Consider the following 27,924-nt stretch of genomic DNA (forward strand, 5'->3'; position numbering starts at 1 on the left):
TTGTGATGGGACTAAAATCTATGAGGAGAAAACCTTCTTAAAGGGAACCTGACAGCTGATTCATGCTGCTCCAAACCGCAGGAAGCAGATTGTGGCTGAGTTATTACAAGCTGATATGTTCTGCTCTGAAATGTTGCAGCGTTTCAGGGAAAACGTACCTTGAAAAGAGGCCCATGTTTGTCTGATGGCTAATCCAAGGCCGGTCCCTCCACACTAAACTCCCTGACAGAAGTTATGTTGCTTATCCATGTTATGTAAATAAAAGCTTATAACCTGACGTTAAATTCATCCATTGGTTGTATAAATTATTCTTTAGAAAGCTGAAACTCTCTCCGAAATGTGGTTTAGGTTAAGAAAATAAATTGGCATCAATGCAGAAATATTGATCATTTAATGGACACAGAATGGTCAGAGTTTGGCAAGACAAAAGTTTTGTTGCCTGGTAATATAATGCACCCAATCCTAGTTTACATCCTCACCTGTGCTCAGTAAATGATCGGTTAATTAGTGGGTGTGTATAATCCTTATTGAAAAAATGACTAAGTATGGAATGGACAAGGCAACTGTTAGGTGGATTCATAACTGGCTTAGTGATCGGACCCAAAGAGTGGTCGTAAATGGCTGCACATCCAGTTGGAAGAATGTCTCAAGTGGGGTACCACAGGGCTCTGTCCTGGGCCCTGTATTGTTCAACATCTTTATCAACGATTTAGATGAAGGAATTGAGGGTAAACTGATTAAATTTGCTGATGACACAAAGCTAGGAGGGATAGCTAATACTAGAGAAGAGAGAGAGAGGATTCAAAAAGATTTAAATAAACTGGAGAAGTGGGCAGCAACTAACAGAATGGTTTTTAACAGGGAAAAATGCAAAGTACTACATCTGGGCAATAAAAATGAAAAAAGCATATATAGAATGGGAGGAATAGGGCTAAGTGACAGCACATGTGAAAAAGACTTGGGTATACTAATAGATCACAGACTGAATATGAGTCAACAGTGTGATACAGCAGCAAAAAAGGCAAATGCAATTCTAGGATGTATTAACAGAAGCATACAGTCTAGATCACGTGAAGTAATTATTTCCCTCTACTCCTCTTTGGTCAGACCTCATCTGGAATATTGTGTCCAATTTTGGGCACCACATTTTAAAAAAGACATCAACAAACTGGAGCAAGTTCAGAAAAGAGCGACCAGAATGGTGACCGGTCTGCAAACCCTGTCTTATGAGGAAAGGTTGCAGGATTTGGGAATGTTTAGTTTGCAAAAGAGAAGACTGAGAGGAGACTTAATAGCTGTCTACAAATATCTAAAGGGCTGTCACATTGTAGAAGGATCAACTTTATTCTCATTTGCACAAGGAAAGACTAGAAGCAATGGGATGAAGCTGAATGGGAGGAGACACAGATTAGATATTAGAAAAAACTTTTTGACAGTTAGAGTGATCAATGAGTGGAACAGGCTGCCACGAGAAGTGGTGAGTTCTCCTTCAATGGAAGTCTTCAAACAGAGGCTGGACAGACATCTAACTGGGATGATTTAGCGAATCCTGCTTTGAGCAGGGGGTTGGACCAGATGGCCCAGGAGGTCCCTTCCAACTCTACGATTCTATGATTCTATGAAAAGAAACCCAGCACCCCAGACTTTCACTTGAGCTCTGACAACATGTCAAAAATCCACCAAAGCCTGGATTATCAAGAGGCTGAAGACCAGATCCACTGCAGAGGTGGCTGGCACCTTTAATGTGTCTCAGAGTCAAGTACAAAGAATTAAAAAAAAATTCGAAGAGACTGGAGATGTGTTTGACAAGCCCAGGTCCGGCAGACCCCGCAAGACAACTGCTCAGGAGGAACGTTTGTTGGATAGAAAATCCAAAGCAAGCCCCTCTTCCACTGCAACAGAACTCAAACAGGCCTAGTCACCTCAAGTCCCTGTGTCAACTAGAACAGTTTGTAGGATTCTGTCTCGAAATGGCCTCCATGGTCGAATCAGTGCCCAGAAGCCAGCACTAAACAAAAGGCAAATAAAAAACTGTGCGGCATTTGCAAAGTCCCACAGCCTGCTAAACAGACGCTGGAAAAGTGGTTACATTCAGTATGGGGGTGTGCGAAACATTTTCAAGGTGGAAGGCAATATCAATAGCCTAAAATATCAAGAAGTATTAGCTACCTCTTATATTCAAAATCATAAAAGGGGTCAAATTCTGCAGCAGGATGGTGCTCCATCTCATCCATCCATCTCTGCAACAAAGTTCCTCCAGGCAAAAAAGATCAAGGTGCTCAAGGACTGGCCAGCCCAGTCACCAGACATGAACATAACTGAGCATGTTTGGGGTAGGATGAAAGAGGAAGCTTGGAAGACAAAACCAAAGAATCTAGATGAACTCTGGGAGGCATGTAAGACTGCATACTTTGCTATTCCTGATGACTTCATTAATAAATTGTATGAATCATTGTTGAACCGCATAGATGCAGTCCTTCAAGCTCATGGAAGTCACACAAAATATTAAATATGACTCTAATAGCACCACAACAACATTCACCAATGTTATGCAACATATATTTGTATTTTAAGTTAATTATTTGTTTGAATATCACATTACTTTCTGTGGGCAACAAAACTTTTTTCTTGCCAAAATCTGACCATTCTGTGGCCATTAAATGATCAATATTTCTCTTTTTCTGTTCTGTCTTTTCTTTCCTATACTGTTTGTTAAAAGTTAAAAAATGAAAGACCCTCCGAATTTGGTCATTAACCTCTACTACCGAGTCTCCGGATGTTAAGGACTCGTGGACGATTGTCTTGGTCCGGAATTAAGTTGTATTGCTTGTATTCGTTTACTTGTCTGGTTTCAATTATTATATTAACCTGGATTTCGTTGTGAGTCTTTAAATAAAGAATTATAAAAAAAAAATTATCAATATTTTTGCATTGATGGCAATTTGTTTTCTTAGGCAGTGTTCACACACAGCGTTTTTTTAGCGGTTTTTACCGCAGTTTTCACTATAAAACCGCTATAAAACCACTAAAAATAAGCTGCACAGTCATTTCTATGCATTTTGCACTTTCTGTGCACATTGATGCGAAAAAAGCCGCATCGCGGTAAAAAACGCAGCATGCACATTAATTTTGCATTTTTTTCCGCGGTTTAGGCTTCTCCCATGCTTTTAGAAACCGCTACGGTAAAAACCGCATCAAAAACGCATCAAAATCGCGCAAAAAAACGCACAAAAACCGCCGCGGAAAAATAGGTGCGGTTTCTGGGAAGGGATTCAGGTTTTTGTGCAGAAATTTTCTGCAATGTGTGCGCATACCCTTAACCTAAACCACATTTTGGAGGGTTTCAGCTTTCAAAATAATAATTTATATAACCAATGGATGAATTTAACGTCAGGTTATAAGCTTTTATTTACATAACATGGATAAGCGACATAACTTCTGTCAGGGAGTGTAAAGCATGGTTATGGACAGTAGGGCCCTTCATTGTGTTCACTGTACACTGTCACAGAATTTCAGTTGTCATTTTTCAGGTGGAAATGATCTGTAAGGTTCTATATAGTTCATGAGACTTAACCCCCGGAGCTTTTGTCAGTTTTGCGGTTTCGTTTTTTCTCCCCTTCTTCCCAGAGCCATAACTTTTTTATTTTTCCGTCAATATGGCCATGTTAGGGCTTGTTTTTTTGCCGGTTGAGTTCTACTTTTGAACGACATTATTGATTTTACTATGTCATGTACTAGAAAACGGGAAAAAATTCCAAGTGTGGTGAAATTGCAAAAAAGTGAAATCTCACACTTGTTCTTTGTTTGGCTTTTTTCCTACGTTCACTAAATGCTAAAACCGACCTGCCATTATGATTCTCCAGGTCATTACCAGTTCATAGACACCAAACATGTTGAGGTTCTTTTTTATCGAAGTGGTGGAAAAAAAATTCCACACTTTGCTAAAAAAAAAAAAAAAAACAGTGCCATTTTCCAATACCTGTAGCGTCTTCATTTTTCGAGATCTCGGGTTGGGTGAGCGCTTATTTTTAGTGTGCCGAGCTGACGTTTTTAATGATGATACCATTTTGGTACAGATCCGATCCTTTGATCGGCCGTTATTGCATTTGTTTTATTTTGAATGGGGCAAAAGGGGGGTGATTTGAACTTTTATATTTTTTTTTATATTTTTAAACGCTTTTTTTTTAAACTTTTGGCATGGTTCAATTGTCTCCATAGGAGACGAGAAGCTGGCACAACTCGATCGGCTTAGCTACATAGAGGCGATGATCAGATCACCTCTATGTAGTAGAATTGCTCACTTGCTATGAGCGCCGACCACTGGGTGAACTCACAGTAATCCAGCACTGACAACCATAGAGGTCTACAGGAGAACTCGGGTTGTCATGCTGACACACCGGTGACCCATGATCACGTGCGTATTTCCGTCCTGATGGCCAGAAGTGTCATTTAAATGCTGCTGTCAGCGTTTTACAGCGGCAATTAACTAGTTAATAGCCGTGGGTGGATTGTGATTCCACCGATGGCTATTGCGGGCACATGTCAGCTGTTCAGCTGATGTCCCGGGAAAGATGTGATGTCACCGCCGGAGCACACCTCAAAGGAAGGGATAACGATATCGGCGTAAATATACGCCCGATGTCTGTAAGGGGTTAAATTGCTTGACATATTGGCCCATTTCTCATATAAACCAGTAGTTTATGCCAAATTAAAAGTAGGAAGTGTCATAATAGATATTGCCCATGCAATCTGCCCTTTAACTCTGTTTCATAAGTAATCTCACCTCATTATTCCTAAATCAGCGGACATTGTCAGCTTGTTTTAGCGCAGGAGAAGTTGAACAGATTGATGTATAGGATTCTGATAAAAGATTCAGTATAATTTGCATTTTATTCATTGAGATCCCTGATCATTCAGGGGATAGCAGGCAATGGGGCTGTGTGAATCAGTGATTGACAGCTATATCACTTATGTCCACGTATACAGGCTGTCAGTCACTGATTAGGACCACTCCTTCACTGAGAAGGCCAAAATCAGCAGAGATTTTGTATATACTGTAACTGTAAGTTATATTGACTCTTCTCCCACAAACCTACTGTATATACTGCATCACTCTAATCTTCTCTGTTACAAGTTTCTGGCAGATCACGCTGCATTTTCAATGTCAGACACAGGAAAACTGTTGTGGAACATATATGGGCAGCACGGTGGCTCAGTGGTTAGTTTGCAGCGCTGGGGCCCTGGGTTCAAATCCCACCAAGGACAACATCTGCAAGGAGTTTGTATGTTCTCCCTGTGTTTGCGTGGGTTTCTTCCGGGTACTCCGGTTTCCTCCCACACTCCAAAGACATACTGTTAGGGATTCTAGATTGTGAGCCCCATCGGGGACAGTGCCAATAATGTCTGTAAAGCGCTGTGGAATTAATGGCGCTATATAAATGAGTAAGATAAATAAATAAATATACACTTATTCAAAGATCATAACTCCATCTAGTGGTGCTCTGATTAGGTATTCATAATGCAGACTGCTGACAGGTCACTGATCCCTCACGGACCTGCTCCTAGTTAACATAATGAATATCTGTACATACTGAAGGAGAAAAAAAACCCTTCTGCAGGCAGGAGGCAGCCGTGGTACCTGCTCTGCAGCATAGTCGCATGTTTACTGTGTTAATAATAAATCTGCTTGAGGTTATCCTGATAGTATAATATAAAAAAAATCCATTTGGCGGCATTTAAAAATGGATTTTTTTAATGCTCCTCAGGAAAACCTGAAGCACATTTATTAACTGCAGGTTAAACATGCGATTATGCTGCATCGCAGGTGCCATGGCCGACACTCACCTGCAAAAGTTTTTTTTTTTTTTTTCAATAGGTACAGATATTCATTATGTAAACTAGGGGCAGGTCAGTGAGGGATCAGTGACCTGTCAGCAGTCTGCATTATGAATAGCTAATCAGAGCACCACATGAAGACCCCACACAGGCCTCAGAGCACAAGCATGTCTTTAGCTGAAAACTACAAATGAAGATTAAAGAACAATTATAAGACGGATTTCATCAACCAAGGTATCATTTTAATCAGTATAATGGCGCCGACCTGACACTGTGCGTAGGTTACTATGAACAATCCTGCTGACAGGTTCCCTTTAAGGCTAAGTGCACACGTTGCAGAAAATTTCTGCTCAAAAACCTGAATCCCTTCCCAGAAAGGGCACCTATTTTTTCGCGGCAGTTTCTGCACGTTTTTTGCGTGGTTTTGATGCGTTTTTTCTGCAGCGGTTTCAAACCGCATGAAAGAAGCCAAAACCGCGTAAAAATCCGCAAAATTAATGAGTATTCAGCGTTTTTTACCGCGATGCGTTTTTTTTTCGCAGTAAAAAAACGCATCAATGTGCACAAAAAAATGCAAAATGCATAGAAATGACTGGGAAGCTTATTTTTAGCGGTTTTATAGCGGTTTTATAGTGTAAACTGCGGTAAAAACCGCTAAAAAAACGCTGTGTGTGAGCACAGCCTAATACTCGTAAAGTTTTAAAGAGGACCTGCCACTTTCTAAAAAAAAATTGCGTTAAATTAATTGCGTTAAACACCGTGTAGAAATCCCCGCAGTTCCCTGCCGCATATTTCGCTTTACTGCGTTACTCCATTGCAACGATATTCACATTTATTGCTTTGCTTTTGGAGTGCAAGTATGTGAAATCTCCGCTTGCAGGCCAACTTGGTGTCTTCTCTGGAGGTGTGTACTCTCACCCCTTCCTCCGAGGCGCTGCCAATCACTGCTCGTCAGCGTCTGAAATTCATAGATCAGTAGCAGTGTCTGGGAGGGGTGACAGCATATGGGCAAAGAGAAGACTCTGATGAAAGTTGGACTACAAGCAGTGATTTCACGTACTGCGCTCCAAGAGCAGTAATTGTGAATATGTCTTCAATGGAGCGATGTCATGGAAAAAGGTAAAAAAAAAAATAGTGGCAGAATTAGGCTGTGTGCCCGCGATTCGATTTTTAAGCGTTTCCGCGGCGTTTTTAAACCCGCGATTCTGCCGCGGAAACGCTTAAAAATGCATCCAATGGATTTGTAATAGAAAACGCACATGTTGTGCCAATGGTGCGTTTTTTACCGCTGCGGAAACGCTTCCCGGGAAAAAACGCAGCATGTTCATTAATTTTGCGGAATCGCCCGCGATTCCGCATACCATCCATTATATGGGCCAAAACGCATGCAAAAGCGCTTGACAATCGTGTCAAAAGCGCGTGTCAAAAATCGCATGCGTTTTCCATTTCAAGGGCATGCGTTTCCGCGCAGGAATAAATCGCGTGAAAACCGCGACGTGGGCACATAGCCTAAGGGGAGATTTTTACAAGGTATTTACCGAATTTTTTTAGAGAGTGACAGGTCCTCTTTATGATTATAATTTTGATAGTTTAAAGTAATAATCTGAAATTCACACACAAGTTAAAGGTACTGTCACACTTAGCGATGCACCAGCGATCCCGACCAGCGATATGACGCGGTCAGGATCACTGGTACATCGCTAAGTGGTTGCTAGTGAGCTGCCACACAGGCAGATCTAACTAGCGACATCGCTGGGGACGGGGGTCGCTACTTACCTGTCACACTAGGCGATCCTGCGTCCTCCCGCCCGGCTCCACGCTCGTCGCTCGTCTCTCCACAGGAAGCGCCGCAGGAAGCTGATGACGAGAAACAGTCCAGGACGTTCTCGCGCGATCAGCGATAACCAGCGTGGGAGCGGGTCGTAGGTAAGTATCACACGCAGTGATATCGCTAGCAATATCGCTATAACGTCACAAGTTATAGCGATATTGCTAGCGATATCTCTTAGTGTGACATGCCCTTAAGATGCAACTGATCAAAATTAACCTAATTTGTTGACCCATAAATAATATAGCTTACTGCTCCCCTATGTATGTCCCTGGACTTCATGTTTCAGACACCAGTGGTAAGCCTGTCATTTTATTCTGAAACCAGCGCAGTCAATATCCTGTTATATTTAGATATTTTGTGGTTGTAGCAGGAGCGTCAGAAGTCTGACCTCCGTTAGTAGTTATCAACACACCAGAAGAGAAACTGAGAATTTCCTGTGGTAATTAGGCCTCATACAGCACAAGTCTTTAAGCAGTTGCTTGGATACAAGAGGTGAAAGTCTTCTGTCCTCCTAAGTATGTGTGATTTACATTGTCTCTCAGCTGTTTAAAGATTGATTTAAATCTGGTAGTTGATAGCAAAAATATTTTTTAATAGCATTTACAGGGACCCAAGGTTTAAGGACCTCGTTTATAATCTAGAGTGAAGAGTCACTCAGTTTCAGGGTTCGCTCACATGAGTGATTGCAATGTGGCACGGGCCGGTAGCCGTGGGTGAGGTGCTCGTCTCTTGATACCTGAAGCTTGGGGTCTGGGCTGGGTGTGTGGACTTGTGGTGTGGGGGTGCTACGCCTTTGTAGGCTACATGTAACTGATGACTTGGGTTGGCCAGGACCAGGTGTTTGACAGTTCAGTAAGGGAGACCACCAGTCAAAAATAAACTTTTTACTCAGCGATAACTTTGGGAGGGATTATATACAGGAGATAGCGGGCACATACCTTCATGAACGTTTTCCTTTCCTTTACAAAGCGTTTTCCACTTACAATATCAATTCTTTCCACAATTTCCTCTTATCTTCTATCTTCAGAGTTCCTTTACACTTCACCACAGCCCAGTCAAGTTAGTAAGAGTCCTAGTCTCAACCCGCGGTTTTTAATATATTTATTTATTTTACTAGTTTAAGATAAGATAATCCTTTAATCGTCCCACCATGGGGAAATTCAGAGCATAAAGCCCCCGTTACACACTGCGATATCGCTAGCAATATCGCTGTAAAGTCACCGATTTTGTGACGTTATAGCGATATTGCTAGCGATATCGCTGCATGTGATACTTACCTCCGACCGGCTCCCCCGCTGGTTATCGCTGATCGCGCGAGAAGCTGCTGGATCATTCCTCGTCGGCCACTTCCTGCGGCGCTTCCTGCTGTGACGACGAGCGACGCGTGGAGCCGGGCGGGAGGACGCAGGATCGCCGCGTCTGACAGGTAAGTAGCGATCCCCGTCCCCAGCGATGTCGCTGGTGAGATCTGCCAGTGTGGCAGCTCACTAGCGACCACCTAACGATGCACCAGCGATCCTGACCGCGTCATACCCTTACAGCAGCAAGGCAGGAACAAGTACAGATACAGATGCATAAAAGGCATTACATTGACGGTAGGTAGGTACTGTGGGGATTTCGACTCGCTCAGGTGCAGCGGGAGGCAATTATGAGGCAGGTTTTCCCAAAGTCCATGAGGTTTATTTGCTTCATAAACCATAACTCAGCATATCACCAACATAGCCTCTAGCTTAGGCCAAAAGGTCATAAACGTCCGTGGCTTCAGACTCGGACCGAGAGTCTCAGCACATGCTGGGAGGTGTAGTCCTCCCCATATACAACTAATACATCGGCCAGGGCAATGTCCCGAGCAGCGCTCTCTCTGCAGCCGCAGACACAGAAAAGGCTTCTCCTTCCTTAGCACACCAGCCACTCTCTGTAGTGTCCCACCTGAACACAGGGAAGTCTGTCCACACTCTGACAGACTCCCTCACACTCTCCCACATGTGCTAAAAACCTCAATTACATAGCCCTGTAACCACACCCACAGGTGATCACATGGCTATGACATCACTAAAGGTTCTATTGCACATAGACACACACAGGCTTCCCTGACACAGTGTAACAGAAATAGCAGTACCTCTGCTGATCAATACACCCTGGAGCCTGCATCCCAAGGCCACCCACCTTGAGACCCATAATGGTCATTTAGGACCCTGCTCCTGTTACCACACTGAATGTGCCTGTACTCCCGTCCTGGGACACCCACACAGCGCCCCCTAGCGGACACAGTGGTCATTACACCACATACCCCTCCCCTCTGTTCAAACTTGTGGGGTTGAACACATGACATCACCCAGGGATCTTGAGACCGGGCACCCATGTCACCCTGTCCTACAAGTCGAGAGGACCATCTCCGTCTGGGTAGTCATTCTGCATCATATTTACTTTAGGCCTCCCCCGCCCCCAGAGGTCAGTATCTCGGCCTTGGGCTTTGGCCTTCTCGTCAACGTCCGTCAGTGTGACCAGACACTCTTTAGTCTCCACCTGTCTGCAGTGCGCTCCGTCACCCAACTTTTCTCTCACTGGCCGGCTCTCCCAGTTCGCACGGTCATGAGTCCCACGTCCAGTTGGGCTAAGTGGCTGGTCTGAGTCTGACCCTCTGTCGCTATGTCCACCACCGGGTCTCGTGCCTATGTCACTAAGATTAGAACGGCCACTTGCGGACTCTCGACGTTCTTGCCTTCGACTACCTGTCCTTTCATTCCTTGGAGAATCCCTTTGGGTCCTTACACCTTGGGTTGGAGGTGGATGCCACCTGACGTTCTGTATCTGCTTATTCACCTGCAGTAGATCCTGTCTTAGCTGCTCAATCTCCTTCAGGTACGCTACCCGATATTCCAGGAGCATGCGAAGCTTCCCAATGCTTTCCACCGAACCAACCACAATGACAAAAACCATGTCATCTTCAACAGCGACTGGAATTTCACCAGCAGGTGGCATCCTCACTCTCTTCACACTGGATCGATTCACCATCTCCTGCATCACCTTTCCAAGTCTGCCAACGACTTTCCCCACCAGATTTCTGGGTACCGGAATTATGTCTTCCACAAAGCCCAGCCGACTTTGAGCTTCCCTTGCAAGCTCCAGACGTTGAGCGGCTTTCCTATTACGCTCCACGAGCATCTGTTTCGTGCGGAGACATTGTAGGTGCATCTCCTTCAGGACAGCCACCCTTCTCTCTGTGTCTTCCGTTTCTGCCAGTATCACCAACTGGTCTGTTTCTGGTGCCCAGCCCACACTATAGGCCTTTACTGCCTTTTTAAAGGTCTCATGCACACCTTCGCTGGCACACGCTTCTCGCACGTCTTTGGGTACCTCCATCACACACTTGAAGGTCATGGACTTGCTCTCATCCTGGACAGATGGCTCTGGGTTCCCCACAGACACTTCCCTCAAGGTATCTGCCAAGACCGGGTGACTGTCTTGTGCAGCTCTTGGCTCACCATCTTCCTGAGATTTACAGTCTTCAGGACCCTTTTCTAAGATGGCTACTTGCAGTTCTGTCGTATTCTCACTCGCGCTCACCCGCGGTAAGTCTTCGTCCAACTTCTCTCGCAGAAGACTTTTTATTACTCCTCTGAGTTCCTCCATCTTTTCCTTGGGGTTCTTGTTCACACTTTGCCAGGTGGACAGGTGTCCTCTGAGCTCCAAGATCTCTTTCTTGAGCTCCTCAACCCTGTGCTCAGCCGTTTGTCTCAGGACTCTTTCTCGTTTGACACACTCATCCACCTCTTCTCTGAGGGCCTTATTCATTCCGTGCCATGTTACCATGTACCCTTTGAGCTCAGAGACTTCTTTCTCCAGTTCTTCTACTCTGTGCTCCCTTTCTTTCTCAGAGCCACAGTCACCCCCCGAGACTGAGTCTTCCCTCCAGTTACTCACTAACCGTGTGACTACTTCCGCCGTCTTACCCACCAGGTCAGCGTCAGTTTTGTCACGAGTTTCAGTCAGCACAGCACTAGATTCTGTCCTAGTGGTGGCTACTGGCAACAACCCGTCACAGTCACACCACATCGTACGGTAAACCCCCAAGACACTTTCTATCCGTGTTTCAGCTCTGCTATTTTTGTTTACCACACCATTCTCATTCACACTGTGGTACACTTCAGGTGACGTCACGTCAGTAAATTCATCTAACGCAATTCTTACTCTGGTCGCCCGTACGTCTGGCCTGTCCACGTTAGGAGGCATCAACGTCTTCGTATTGGTTAGTCCAACAGTAGGAACGTCATCACCCTCGTGGCATATATCATCAAACCTGACAAAGTCCCGGCCCCACTCCAAGGCATATACTAAGTCTGATGGTATTCTGCCCCCTTGGCACTCACTGCCTTCGAGCCCCTCAAACATTATTCTGTCTACCGCATAGTTCACTGTGGCCCCATGTGCACAGCGAACCTGGACCATTTTCTCGGTCAGACAGAAAGTGAGAGGAGTTCCTACCAGCGTCAACTGACTCTTTGAGACTAACCGTCCCAATATCCCTTCCCGGTGTAGCATCACGGTACACACTTGCGGCCAGTCATCACTCGGAAAGAATATCCCACATTCCGGAAATGACATACATGAACACTGCAGTTTCCCAGACATACCCACTGAGCCAACCAGTGCTGCCATTTCTTCACACTCGGCCCCTTTCTGGACCACCACTTCTTTTTTGGTTACCACCCTCTTTTGGGACCACCCCTTTTGGGTTACCACCCCAATTTGGGTCACCGCCCCCTTTTGGGACTCCACCCCTTTCGGGATCTCCCCATGTCCGTTATACCGGTCTTCTCAGACCACAGTTCACACCACACAGTTTGTCTTTTAACGATACCACACAAGTCTTTGTTGGCACCAGCACAGCTCCTGCTGTCACCGATCACCGACACCACCGTCTGCTGTTCACACACACGCAGAGGCTGGAGTCACTGCAGCTCCTGCTGCGCCATCTTCGTGGACCCGCCGATCCACCGAAAGCCGCTTGTCACCTTCGTAACCCCGCCGGGTTACCGGAAGCCGCTTGTCACCCTCAAAGATAAAAAAACCACAAAAGTGCGCCCATAGGGCCTTACCAGTGCAGGTATAACGGGTACAAAGAAATAATACAGGGTACTCACCCTTAATAGTTGTGTAAAGCCACAACTACTGTATCCGCTTAGTTACACTCAATAAAGCTGCAGCAGGATGGTGTAGACAGACAGCGTCTGCTACCAAAGCTCCCAGGGCAGATCCCAAAAAGAAAACACCAGGTCCCTGTGCTGCGAGACCTTCGTGACCCCACTGAGCCACAGCAAGCACCTTCAGGTTTCGCAGAGGAAAACGGAAAAAAAACACATGCACGAAAAACTCCAAAAAAAACTCACGTGTCCTGTCTGTGTGCTATTCAGGACGCTCCTGTCTCCACCTGAGACCGTCGAACACACAGGGCGCACCGGGTGCAATTTAGGGAGCGACCCTCCTCCCAGTGTCTCCCCACACACCGGCCTCACCAGGTCCAGGGGCTCGGCGGGTGCTCCTCAGGACATCGGTCTCCGCCTGAGACTGCCCAACACTCGCGCCTCACCAGGTCCAAGGTCACACCACGTGCTCCTGGGATCCGACTCTGCTCCCATGGCTGACCCTCCAGGACCTTTCCTCACTGAACCCTCCAGGTACATTGTCTTCCTCACTGACCCAGGTCAGTACCACACGAACACCTGTCCGATACCTGTGTCGGCCACACGGGTCACCGTTTTACTCCTTGACCCAGGTCAGTACCACACGAACACCAGTCCGTCTCTCCTGTGTTGCCCACACAGGTCCTTGGACGCCTCTTCTCCTCAGAGGTATCCCACAAATTTTAATACAGTCACTTTCTCTGACCTCAGTCAGTATTACTCACGGTTGTCAGACCGTCTGCTCTCCTGGCTCAGAATCACCAGCACTGCCACACGTGCTTCTGGGAATCGCTGCCTGCATTCTCCACCAATTGTGGGGATTTCGACTCGCTCAGGTGCAGCGGGAGGCAATTATGAGGCAGGTTTTCCCAAAGTCCATGAGGTTTATTTGCTTCATAAACCATAACTCAGCATATCACCAACATAGCCTCTAGCTTAGGCCAAAAGATCATAAACGTCCGTGGCTTCAGACTCGGACCGTGAGTCTCAGCACATGCTGGGAGGTGTAGTCCTCCCCATATACAACTAATACATCGGCCAGGGCAATGTCCCGAGCAGCGCTCTCTCTGCAGAAAAGGCTTCTCCTTCCTTAGCACACCAGCCACTCTCTGTAGTGTCCCACCTGGACACATGGAAGTCTGTCCACACTCTGACAGACTCCCTCACACTCTCCCACATGTGCCAAACACCTCAATTACATAGCCCTGTAACCACACCCACAGGTGATCACATGGCTATGACATCACTAAAGGTTCTATTGCACATAGACACACACAGGCTTCCCGGACACAGTGTAACAGAAATGTCAGCAGTACCTCTGCTGATCAATACACCCTGGAGCCTGCATCCCAAGGCCACCCACCTTGAGACCCATAATGGTCATTTAGGACCCTGCTCCTGTTACCACACTGAATGTGCCTGTACACCCATCCTGGGACACCCACACAGCGCCCCTAGCGGACACAGTGGTCATTACACCACAGTACATATACGAAAAAAAAAGATATAACCGGACTATCACAACTTTGGATCTATCAGTTCACTGTTGGGTCGTTCTCCGTTTTGGACAGTGCTGGTTATACAGGCTAACTGCAGCAGGAAGGAAGGACTTTCGATAGCGCTCCCTCTCACATTTATGATGAAGTAGCCGGTCACTGACAGTACTGCACATCTTTGTCACGGTCTCATGCATGGGATGGGAATCATTCTGCACCATGTAGCTCACCTTGGCCAGTATCCTCCTGTCGCCTACTTCCTGAACTGGATCAAGGGGGCATCCCAGGACAGAGCTGGCCCTTCTAATCAGTCTGTCCAGCCTATTCCTGTTCCTGGTTGATATGCCACTGCCCCAGCACGCCACACCAAAGAAGATGACTGATGCCACAACAGAGTTGAAGAAGGATGCAAGGAGTGCCCCCCTAACTCCGAAGGCTCTCAGCCTTCTGAGCAGATAAAGCCTACTGTGGCCCTTCCTGTACACTGCATCCAAGTGATGGGTTTATATTGTGTCATTAATTCCACAGCGCTTTACAGACATTATTTCCGTATCTTCTCTCCCCTCTATTTTACCAGTATGGCTGGTACTTAACTTCTCTGTCTCTGATGCTCTGGAACTCTCACCAAGGGCCTTCATCTTACATACCCTGTCCCGTCTAGCCCCGTCACCTGTAGGAGTTATAAACTCTGAGCCATACTGCTAAACGTCCTGTCCCAGGACCCTTCTCTGATCTACCACTCTATTCCTTTGGTCACTTCTTTCTTTCTCTTCATTATTATCATGCTATCCTCAGGCTCTGTGTCATCTCTCACTAGAAACCGCCACGTGACCACTATTGTCATTGCTGCCGACATTGTTAGTTACCTATTTCCTTGGCAGAACCAGAAAATACGTTATTAAAAATGATTTTCTAAAATAACAGCGCTGTTACCTTACAATATTAAGATTTTCTTTTATTACCTGTAGGTTTGGATTTCTTTTTCCATTAATAATAAAGACCTTCATTTGAATACTGCATTTTGTATTCACGTGTGTTATCTTTGTCTAATATTTAAATTTGTTTGAGGATGTGAAACATTTAAGTGTGACAAACATGCAAAATACTGTAATAGTAAATCAGGAAGAGGGCAAATACTTTTTTACACAACTGTATGTATAATATTCAGCTTCTGTTCTGCATTTGCTCAGTGATTTATAGACTAATGTCCAGTTTAGAGCTATTTTCAAATAATCTACAAAGGAAATTCTGAGTTCGTAGAGGAGGTCTGTTCATGATTCCTGCTCATAAAGTAGAATTATTACAAAGACCATGTTGTGTTTGGAGAACCTTCCTGGTGCTGTATTACCCAGACAACCCACTGATTGTCTTCAGGACCATCCATGTGGTGGTGCTGCAGAAAAAATAAGCACGTTCTGCTAGGTTTCCCAAAAGATTTCAGATGGGGGACTGGAGATCCCAACTCTGAGAAACTTTGTGAGACACTTGTTGTCAAGTAGGATATTTAAAAAGTAGGGCTTGAGAGCAACCCTATTGAGCACCAATATCTCAATTATATGCAGAATCATTCACCCTGTAAAAGAAGGGATTTTACTAATATTCTGAACTTGGTATTACGCAGTTCCCTATAATCAATTTTAATGCCCTCTTCAAAACAGAAATAAAAAATATTTTCCTAAAAATATTGACACATAAACGTCAAGCTAAATGTGGCAGAATTGAGTAATTTGTGTTAAAAAAAACTGCCTTTCATGACCTGCACCATATTTAGGATGTGTTTTTGATGCTTTTTACAGTTTGTCTGACAAGAAGTCGTGGTCTGCCAAAAAGGATGTGGGCTGATACATCAATGTTTTTATGTGAGAACACTGATGAAAAACACTTTAAACAGTCGCTAAATTTTTAAGCAATGTTGAGTTGCACAAACATTTGGCAACTTTGGACTTTTTCATGCCAGTGTAAGCAGCTCCTCTAAAGTAGGTGGGGCTTGGGAGGAGCCTGGAAGGGATGTGGTAACGACCACCCGTCAAAATCACCAATTTACTACTGATCATGTGCTCCCAATTCGTTTACTGGTGTGCGCCTCTTAATGAATTCAACTCATCTTATTCTTGCACGTCCCTCATTAACACTTGTGAATAAAACAAGTCTTAATGAATCGGGACCTAAGGATCTAATTAATAATTTTTAGTTGTTTTATGTCACTTTTCTTTCTTTACTTTATTTTTTGTGCCAATTTCATCAAAATATAATGTAGTTCATGTAGTTCATGAAATTTGCTCAAAAGCAAGCATGCGCTTTATTGTTTTCTTTTACCTTTTTCTGCCTTTCTAATGCAACAAGTCACATGTTCTTCTAAAATGTCACAAAATTTATGGGGGATAAAGAAATCAGGCATTTCATAAAATCATTCCAGAAGGAGCTTAAATACATTTGGGCACAAAATGTGTGACTTTTAAAAAATGTACAATTGATTTTTCAGCCATAGACATCTAGAAAACAAAATATGATGCCCACAGAAGCAAATATAAAGAAAAAAAACAGACAACAAGCCAACACTTCTAAAATAGAACTAAAAAAGATGCAATTAAAAGAAGAATTTGTCACAAATCAATAACACCAAAAAGTAGACAAAAAAGGCAAAAATGCAATAATAAATAAGGCCCTTTATGTGAAATCGGAGGCATATTGAGGTACAGTGGAGCTTCAGCTATACTTCAGCTATACAGCTCTGGAAAAATTGAGAGCACTGTAAAATTTTCAGTTTGTCTGATTTTTCCCTTTATAGGTATATTTTTAAGCATAATGTAAATTGCTCTTTTATTCTATAAACTACTGACAACATGTCTTCAAATTTCCAAATACTAAATTTTGTATTTATTATCAGAAAATGAGAAATGTTCAAAATAACAAAATAAATGCAGTGCTTGCAGATCTCAAGTAATGCTAAGAAAACAAGTTCATAATCATTTAGAAACAACAATACTAATGTTTTAACTCAGGAAGAGTTCAGAAATCAATATTTTGTGGAATAGCCTTAATTTTTATCACAGCTTTCATGCGTTTTGGCATGCTTTCCACCAGTCTTTCACATTGCTTTTAGGTCACCTTATGCCACTCCTGGTACAAAAATTTAAGCAGTTCTTCTTTGTTTGATGGCTTGTGACTATCCATCTTCCTCTTGATTACATTCCAGAAGTTTTCAGTGGGGTTTAGGTCTGGAGATTGGACTGGCCACGACAGGGATTTGATGTGGTGGTCCTTCATCCATACATTGATTGACTTAGCTGTGCGTCATGGCGCATTGTCTTGCTGGAAAAACCAGTCCTCAGAGTTGGGGAACATTGCCTGAGCAGAAGGAATCAAATGTTTTTCCAGGATAACCTTGTATGCGGCTTGATTCATACATCCTTCACAAAGATTAACCTGTCCAGTTCAAGCCTTGCTGAAACATCTCCAGATCAACACCAATCCTCCACCAAATTTCACAGTGGGTGCAAGACATTGTGGCTTGTACGCCTCTCCAGGTCTCCGTCTAACCAATAGACGACCAGGTGTTAGGCAAAGATGAAAATTAGACTCATCAGAGAAGATTACCTTACTCCAGTCCTCTATGGTCCAATCCTTATGGTCTTTGGCAAACTTCAGCCTGGCTCTCCTTTGCTTTCCATTGATGAAAGGCTTTTTTCTAGCTTTACATGACTTGAGCCCTGCCTTTAGGAGCCTGTTACGAACTGTTTTTGCAATGCACTTCACCCCAGCTGCCATTTGCCCTTCCTTTTGTAGGTCACTTGATGTCATTCTGCAGTTGCTGAGTGACATTCGAATAAGATGATGGTCATCTCGGTCAGTGGAGAGTCGTTTTCGCCCTCTGCTGATCTGTAGCTTTGTTGTCTCCAATGTCTACTTCTTGACCTTGTTGTACCTGTTGTCTGAGAAATTTTAAGGATGGAGACAACTTGTCGCTCACTGTATCCCTCTGCTAGTAAAGCCAGAATTGAGCCCTTCTTTTCCACACTCAAGACTTTTCAACTCCTTTGGCATGGTTAAAAGTTTTTTTTTTTCATTCCTATTACTTTTGGGATATTACTAGCACTTGTTTTGCCATCCTATTTGCAAGAGGATTGTGAACATCACAGGTGGGTTTTTTTTTATACTTTCCTTCGTTAAATAAGATTTGGTTCAGGTGATCACCTAATCAGAAGCACATTAAGTAGAATGAGATGTACTCTGGTTGGAATTCAACTGACACTGGAATGGAATGGCTGTCAGACATGTAGAGAAGCCGATTTTTATAAAACTGTGCAGCGGTCTCTTAATTTTTGCCAGAGCTGTATCTATTAGTATTGCTTACTAAACCGTATAACTCTGAGCTTGTACGAATCAGTAATATGACCATGTGCAATGAGTTGCAAATTCTAAGTAGAATCTGTCACTAGGTTTTGGATACCCTATTTGAGATCAGCATAATGTAGTGGCAGAGGCTCTGATTCTAGCAATGTATCACTTACTTTACTGCAGGCTGTAGTTTTGATACAAAACTATTATCTGCTGCAGATCTGTCAGTTCTCTGAATGCTGATCTCTGCATAACCCCACCCACACCACTGATTGGTGGCTTTCTGCCTATGCACAGTGTACAGTCAGTGGTGGGGGCAGGATTGTGCTACTTGGCAGCAGGTTTACTAGTCCTCTAGTGATAATCTCCTGCTGATAAAACAATGATTTTATAAAAACTACACTAAGCAGCCTAGTTAGTGATACATCACTGAGATCTAAGCGGATTTTGCTTTATAGTATTGCAAAATCTGAAAGAATTCGGTGATCGAAGGTCATTTTTTTCAGAATTCGAACGGGATTTTCAACAATCCAATTCACATTGATCTCATGGTCGTATGTGGAATCTGTACCCCAAAAACTCGCAACAAATCTTCTTTACCTCTTGTTAACTTTACCGTTACTTGCTTAATCTATAGAGCTCTGTTAGTAAGTATGACATTAAGTTTTAAAAAGAGTCTTTAAAAACGTACCTAAAAAAACAAACCCAAGCGTCCTCAGTGTTTGCCTGTGTGTATGCCGTAAATGGTTGCATCCCACACTGGAAAATGCTAAAATATTCCTGATGCATCCTCCCTGCTGAAAGTCACCAGAGCTGAAGCTGCATTTTTTGGAGAGAGAAAGTAGAAAAAAAAAATAGGGAAACCTCCAACGTAAAGTCTCCCAACTGGTAAACTGCTCCAAGCTTCCTGTGTAATAAACAAATGTAAGCTTTGTTTTCCTGCAAGCTCATTTGGCCCTAAGTGTGACTCAGTATTAGGCTGTGTCTGTCAGTCTTTGTGTACTTAGCTGCTTAAAGGAAGTGGGAGGATTGGAGTTCTGACTTCTTGGACATTTTGCACAGCAGCCACTTTTCACAATGGGAGATGAGGTATTTGAATGTCTTGTGTTTTTCTATTTATTGTCATATTTACAGTATTATGATGTGGCAGTATTAGCCTGAGGAGGAAGCGGAAAAAAAAGAAACAGGAACTCCATTGAGTGCTGGCAGGGTGGTGAGAGGCTGCACACTGAAAGTTTCTCCTCCGTGTAGTCTTACTTCCAGGGATGTTCATTAGAAGAACTGTTTTAATCTGTTAGTGATTAGTCAGCCTCTCGCTGCCCTGACTTATGTGGCAGTTTTAACTTTTTTTTTTTTTTACATTTCTGGAGGAATTGTATTTCCAGATGTGTGTTCATCTTTACCCTAATTTATTTTTCCGTGACATCCTCTTGCAAGGAAGATGATGTGCCGTTACTGTGCTGTAGCCACAGTCTGTCCATTTTGGGACTTTTTCAGCTTCTATATGTAGTTCACATACAAATCTTTAAATATTGTAAACTTGTTTTTTTCCTGTAGTACTGATGTAAAATATAATGTGAAGGGTAAACGTGCATAGAAAAATATGTGATATATAGAGACAAAATGCAAGAATCTTCTATGTGAAAATGCATATATACATGGAAATGTTTTTTGCCCTTTGCATTGCATTGTGAACTACTAGGCTCAGCATGCCTGAACTGGTATTGGTTGAAAGTATGTTATATTATGTACAGTAAGCAGTGACAGCAGCCTATCACTGGGGCTATAAGGCTCCGCATGCTCAGTTTATCTCCCATCTTTAATTACAATATTGCAAGCGGGCTCAGTTTACAGTTGTGTTTTTCACATTTTAACTTTTTTCCATAAGAATTATGCAGTCGTCAGAGATATTCTTGCCATCAAAAAAATAACAAACCCAAACATAAACCAGTGTAAATGCAAGCCATGACACCTAAGAAGAATGTCTTTTCTAGTGGTCCTTTTGCCTCAAACCATTAGAGACTCAGTTTTATCTCTTTTCGGGAATGCTGGGTGACACCAAAAATTGCAATTGGTACAGTACTTGCCGTCACCCAACTTTCGGCCGGGGTCACACTTGCGAGTATGATGGCGAGAAACTCACTCGAGTCTCTCGCATCGATAACCAGGACAAGAGTGTGCAGCTACATGTATACTGTAAATTCAAAGCCCGAACCATCAGCATAGAATAGATAGATAGAAAGATGTCAGTGATATATTTAAATAAATGAGAAAAATGGCTTGGGAGTTCTCCTTATTTTTAATAACCAGCTAAGGAAAAGCAGACAGCTATGAGCTTATGTTGTCAGTCTGGTAAGAAGCCAATAACCATGGAGCTTTCCAGCCTATTAATACACACGTAGTCAAAATTATTGGTACCCTTGGTGACCTGGTGTGAATCACACTCAACATGGACAAGAGGAAGCAAAGGAAAGAGTTGTCTCAGGAGATTAGAAAGAAATTATAGACAAACATGTTAACTGGTGCAGTGGCAGTCATGGTAATAGTTTTGGGGTTGATGTCAGCTGTATAATCTCTACTGACTTCAAACCCAGGGGTTTGTAATGGAGAGGCGTCTGTCAGACACTCCGTTTCTAACCCCATAGTCAAAAGAAATAAACACACACACACAGAAAAGTCCTTTAATTGTACATAGCACTCCCTGACAATTGCCCTTTTTTACCCATTTGTTACCATAAAAAATAATCCACAGGGGTCTGCCCCAATCCATGATATGGACGTCCTATGACTATCCCCATCTTCTCCGCCTAGTCTATGAAGCCCCGGGGGTTCAGAGAACACAGCTCCATAGACTGGAGCAGCAGCCACTGCTGGTTCTTCTGTGTAACGCGGCTGCTGTGACATCAGTAAGGTTACTGAACTGCGATAACGTTACTGACGTCACCGCTCAGATGCGAGCAAACCCTTATAGGCATAAACTTGAATGTCTGTCTATAATTCGAACCTAGAGTACACTTACCAGACATGCTAGTTCTCAGCTCAGAACCAGATTTCAGCTAACAGTAGAAAGTTTTGGGGTTTTGAGTAATGAATTAAAGAATTTGTCCAGTATTAGACAACATGGCATACTTTGATTAGAAACACCCCCCCCCCCCCATGAGTTATGTGTGATTATGCAACTCCGTTACATTTACTTCAATGGGGCTGATTTGTAGTATCAGACATAACCTGTAGTCAGGGGTGTTGCTTTTTTCGGAAGAAAGCAGCCATGATTTTCTAATCATGGTTAACCCTTTTAAATGTATGATATTCTTGTAAAAGGTTGATTCGGTGAACATTTGGAGCATCTACAATAGGCTACCAGCACCAGAGTTTTGTGTGTGTGCTGTACCTGGTCTTCAGTTGAGAAGGATATTTGGGAGGAATATTGTGAATTTGTCATCTGAGAAACAAAGCTGTTCTCACAAAGCTCCCCCTACAATCCTTTTCAGTTGGATGCCAGGAACAGCAGGGAGGACATACGATTGATGCAACCTGTTCAGCTGCACAGAGGCTCAAGAAGTAGGAGGTCCACATCTAGCTAAAAAGCAGGTGGAATTGTACATGATGATGAGGTACAGCATACAGCCCCTAAACTCGTTTACACTCTACGTTAACACTTTTTCAGCCACTATCCATGACATTTTTTTAATGTGTTTCCGTCTCATAACTACGGTTCACTAAAGGGGTTTCCCACAACTTAGACAACACCTTTTAAATTCTCTAGTCACTGGATAAAATATAATGCAGCTTATACTCTCCTCCTGCACCAGCAATAGTCCAGCAATGACAGCTTAGAGTCTCCTGCTGCTCCCTTGACATTTTTATGTCACATAAACGCTGCAGCCAATCAACAGCTAATTGGCTGCAGTGTTCACATTTCCCCATATGTCCCAGTTTTGTCCAAGGGAAATGGATGTGAAGCAGCTAATTAGCAGCCACTGATTGGCTGCAGTACTCACATGGCATAACAGTGTCATGCGAGCTCCAGGAGACCTGGCTCCAATATCGCTGTAAGGCCGGGGTCAGACTTATGAGAAACTCGCCAAAGTCTCGCATCTTAATAACCCGGTACTGCCGCTGGCACTCGGGACCGGAGTGCGCGGCTGCACGTATTTCTATGCAGCTGAGTGCTCCGCTCCTGAGTGACGGCGGCCGTGCCGGATATTGAGATGCGAGACTTGTGCGATTTTCTCGCATGTGTGATCCTGGCCTAACAGTGCTGGCACGAGAGAAAAGTGTAAGCTTTTTTTTATTTTACTTTACTCAGAGTATGACAGCATTTAAGAAGGTGGTCTAAAAGTACCGTCAGACATAGCGACTCACCAGTAATCCCGACAACGATATCAACGTGTCAGGATCGCTGGTGAGTCGCTATGTGATCGCTGGTGAGCTGTCAAACAGACAGCTTCACCAGCGATCAGCACAGCGACGCCCAGCGCCCGACGTCGCTGTGTACCTTAGTAACCAGCGCACTGATGCAGGGAGCTGGTAACTAAGGTACTGTCACGTGGACCTGTCCTGTGTGACGCAACCCGCAGGCCGGTAACTAAACAACAAGATGCGGCACGTGATACAGTCCTGTGTGACACGGCCCGCAGGCCGATAGCTAAAACAACAAGACAAGGGGAAGGGAAAACAGTTACAACGGTGGGCCCTGCGATAGGGAAAGGGGACGTGGCGACCTCCTGCACTCCCTTGAGTCAGTGTCCCTAACGCTCCTAGCGTTCCCTATGCCGGTTCCGCACCGGCGCCGCTCAGGATACCTGTCCCCCTTGCACACCCTACACCTATCCCTTGTTAGGGAACTGGGTGGCGCAGGCACTGGCCCCACCGCTGTACTAATACACGAAGGAAAAACACAAACACGGAAACACCACTTAGCTTTACTCTGTTGCACTTGCTCCTGGCAACAGAGTCCACCACCAGAATGCAGCTCTCTGTCATGAACTCATTTTCTCCTCCACCAGTTAAGAGTTCCCCTTCCGTTTTCCCTCTGATGGTGACAGGAGGTAGTGCGGTTGGTTTAAGTGGTAGTGATCTGCCACCTGATGACGAAGATAACAATTGGATCTCTGGAGTATCAGACTGGATATAAGACAGCCGACGCCCTATCCGGGTGCTGGTGATTCAGTCTGCTTCTCAGGTCCTGGACTTCAGCTCTCTTCCAGTCTTCTCAAGTTAAGTTTGTTTTTTGCTAATGTTCACACTTGCGCTTGTTGGTCAATTCAGTTTTTTGTGTAATTAGCCTGCCCCTGCTGGGGCTATGCTGAAATTCCACTCCTATTATTCAGTATTTGCCAATCTGCTTTTTGTCCCTTATTTGATTGGCCTCTTTTTTGCTCTGTCTCAGAATATTTCAGAGTGCTGATATAGGTTTAGAAGTCTAGTGACTTCAGGGTTAATTTTGCTATCAGAAGTGTTGGACAATATTTTTGTAGGTTTTTTTTTGGCAGATTGCAGACAGTGTGATTCCTTTTCTGTCCTTTTTAGTTAGCCAGGCCCCATAGTTTGCTCAGCCTATTTTCCTGCCTTTGTTTGTATTTTCATCTTGTTTCCCCATCAATACATGTGGGGGGGCTGTCTTTCCTTTGGGGTCTGCTCTGGGGCAGTTAGTTTTCCTCTTTTCAGTGCTTTAGGCTTATGTAGTTCTCCGGTTGTGCCGAGGCGTCTAGGACCAACGTAGGAACGCTCCACGACTGCTGCTAGTTGTGCGATTAAGATCAGGGATCTGCAATCTGCATAGTTACCAACTTCTCTGGTTTTCTGAGACTTAGCTTATTGTCTTTTTTTCCTCCTCGGTTTCCCATTCATAACAGTTCTCCTCCTGAAACGCTGCCACCAAGCTCTGTCAAAGCTACAAGGAAATCCCCTATGACTCCTTCCACACCAGGGCTAAGACAGTGCTGCAAGGAACGTTCTCCAGCGCCTTCCTCCACCAAGGATGGTTGAAATGAATACTATCACCAACGCTGATTGCAACACCTGTGACTCTTTTATAGCAGAGCCAGCAATCACACCTGCATTATAAACGTGCACTTAACTAAAGAAACAGAGTGCAATGACGTTCACCACCGGGGGCAAACTTAGAACAAACGACACCACAGTGCAATAATCCAAATGGCCACCGGGGGCAAAAGCCACACTTAAGCACAGCTTAAGGATAAAAAAAAGGCTACCTGTGCTTTTTATCTGTCATGATCCAGCATGGATCATGACAGGTACACATCGGGTATCTAAGGGACGTGCGTCACTTAGAAACCCGATGTGTACCTTAGTTACCAGCTCCCTGCATCAGCGCGCTGGTAACTAAGGTACACATCGGGTTTCTAAGTGACGCACGTGTGTGTGCTGAGCTCAGTGATTGGCTGCAGCGCTGTTAAAGTTCTGTAACTACTACAGCCTGTAAACATTCCCCAAAACAACAGTGGGGAACATCGCTGGGTCTCGGGATGGTGAGAAACAGCTAATTATATTAGCTACATACACTTTAGGCCGGTTTCACACGTCAGTGGCTCCGGTACGTGTAGTGACAGTTTTCTCACGTACCAGAGACACTGACACACGTAGACACATTAAAATGAATGTGTCTCTGCACATGTCAGCGTGTTTTCACGGACACACGGTCCGTGTGCAAAACACTGAGACATGTCAGTGTTTGTGGAAGCGCACGGTCCGCAAAACGTGCTGAACACGGCACACGGAGAACAGTTCACACTGTCCTCCGTGTACACGGACGGCCGCCAGGGAAGAACCGCTACTGTAAGCCGCTGTTCCCTGGCGGCTGGTGCTGAATGCCACTGTCATTCTTCTCTCCTGGGGGACCAGGGGCTCCTTTCCTGGCCCTAACACTAGGGGGCGCCCTAGCTCGCCCTGTTTCCCAGGATACTTCAGATGGTGAAGATGCCGGGATGTCCGCCCTTGCCTTATCTCCTAAGTTAGCCCTTCATCTATCCCCTTCCCCCACCCAGGGAAGCGGGGGCGCTACTGTGCCCAGCAGTACACCCACCAGACAAACAGGGCAACAAAGACAAGGGTAAACGGAAAACTCCACACACAAAATATTCACTCACATATAACAGCGGATCTTGTGCAGGAAGGGGAAGAAACCAAAACAGGGAAGGATAAGGAATTACCAAGCATACAAACCAAACAACAGTCACTAATAACTCCTCCAGCCCTCCTTCTCATACCTGCTTCTCTCCCACGTATTGTCATGCAGCAAGTGCTAACTCTGACAAGGACTAGATCATAGAGCCCAGATTTTATAGGGAAAAGGAGTGGCTAACCGAGCACAGCTGAGAACAGGGATTTCCAACATGGCCGATTAACCCCTGTTCTGCTGGAAGAAATAAACACGTTTAATAAACCGGAGAAGTGCTTCTTCCCAGCAGCGGAGTAAGAGCAACCAGATGCTTTGGTCTTCTGGCTCTGCTCCGTTGTGGTAACTCCGTGACATAGACATTCATTTTTAAAAATGTATCCATTTAACATATCTTTTTTTTTCTGAATCCTGGATGGAAAAGCACAGTCCACTATGGTATTCTATATATTTTTTTAGTCTACTGCAGTATTCTGTATATTTGTTTGCAGTATGCTACATCTATAGCAGCCAGACCAAAGCCAGAAAGTCACTTTTGGGGCCTCTGTAAAGCAGTAAAACCCTAGTTTTTACTCCAGCCACTTGTCTGCAAGGCAATAACCCTCTGTAAGCACTGCATAATGCATACTGAATGGATTTATACCGAAAGGGCACTCATCATTAATACACTGGGTCAATGATAGTTATAGAAGAATTTAATGTACGGTATATGTCAGAGATTTCCTGGCTCATACAGGGGTGCAGATAGTCATGTTAGGAGGCCCTGCAATATGCTGTGCTATGTTTTATGCCTAGTATAGTATATACGTCGATATGATTTCATTTTCACTAATGACACATGCAGCCAAATCATGTAAGCTTATTTATATATCTTTTAATTGCCATGTCTGATGTTATTCCAGTACGGTAATTATAGCAGTCTAGTTACTGCAGTAATAATGGGAGTAAATGTTTACTGTAGAATAATACCTATAAAAGTAAGCCTGACCTAAATTTGCAAGCACTAATTCAGCAATGAACTACGTGCAGGATTTTTTTTTTCTGGCAAAAAGTTCTACAGATGTTTTATATCAACTAAATATGGTCTACAGAGTATGTTTCTAAATTAGCTGTATGGAGAAACACCCTATTCTTTTTAATTTTGTATGTTGCATGATCTTAAAGCTGTCATCTGCCAAAATGGCTGCTTTATGGGAAAGTTCTGAACATTTCACCTCCTTTACCGCCAAGGTTTTCCATTAAGGGGTTAGGCTAAAGCCCCCGTTACACACTGCGATATCGCTAGCAATATCGCTGTAAAGTCACCGATTTTGTGACGTTGCAGCGATATTGCTAGCGATATCGCTGTGTCTGATACTTACCTCCGACCGGCTCCCCCGCTGGTTGTCACTGGTCGCGCGAGAAGCTGCTGGACCGTTTCTCGTCGTCAGCTTCCTGCGGCGCTTCCTGCTGTGACGATGAGCGACGCGTGGAGCCGGGCGGGAGGACGCAGGATCGCCGCGTCTGACAGGTAAGTAGCGATCCCCGTCCCCAGCGATGTCGCTGGTGAGATCTGCCTGAGTGGCAGCTCACTAGCGACCACCCAGCGATTCACCAGCGATCCTGACCGGGTCATATCGCTGGTCGGGATCGCTGGTGAGTCGCTAGGTGTAACGGTACCCTAAGGTATGTTTTCTTGGCTGCGCTGGTGTCTGCTCCTGACCCCTCATACTCCATGGTAATCAGCAGCAGGACGTCATTAGTGGCACTGCGCTGTGTCCCACCCCTTGTGGTATTAATGTTATGTACAGTAGACATTGTTGTGCAGTGTTTAGTAATGGAAAATATGTTCCTTTTTTTCTGCTCACAAGGCATGGATATGTGTCTGAAGCTTCAAAATAGTCTACTACCATAAACCTCGGGTATCCAAAGGGGTCTTGACGCTCTTCGGAGCCCTGAAACCTTGCATCACCACTTCGAGATTTAATTTACAAGCAAAGGGCTTTTCAAATAAATGGCAGCTTGCTTCGAGTGTTTTGTCAGAGAATTATTGAAATTGATTTCTGGGTTTCTGAGAGATTTGATTGCTCAGTAGTGGAGGAAGCAAAAACCTATGGCCCC

General features: G+C 44.4%; 1 protein-coding gene across 4 annotated transcripts in view; it reads left to right on the forward strand.

Annotated features, from left to right (window-relative positions):
• The window catches only part of SH3KBP1 (SH3 domain containing kinase binding protein 1), a 585,247-nt gene that overhangs the window by 394,966 nt on the left and 162,357 nt on the right, over nucleotides 1-27,924 (forward strand). Inside the window, exon 1 of one of the 4 annotated variants that reach the window (XM_073565876.1) lies at nucleotides 19,627-19,772. The exons of the other annotated variants lie outside the window; for them this stretch is intronic. Within the exon in view, the coding sequence (XP_073421977.1) occupies nucleotides 19,761-19,772 (12 nt within the window). The 5' untranslated portion in view covers nucleotides 19,627-19,760. Of the gene's footprint in view, nucleotides 1-19,626; nucleotides 19,773-27,924 lie in introns of those variants that run through there. 4 annotated transcript variants of the gene reach the window in all.

This window comes from Dendrobates tinctorius, unplaced genomic scaffold, assembly GCF_039654945.1.
Source record: "Dendrobates tinctorius isolate UK_male_01 unplaced genomic scaffold, ASM3965494v1 ptg000016l, whole genome shotgun sequence".
Classification (NCBI taxonomy): domain Eukaryota; kingdom Metazoa; phylum Chordata; class Amphibia; order Anura; family Dendrobatidae; genus Dendrobates; species Dendrobates tinctorius.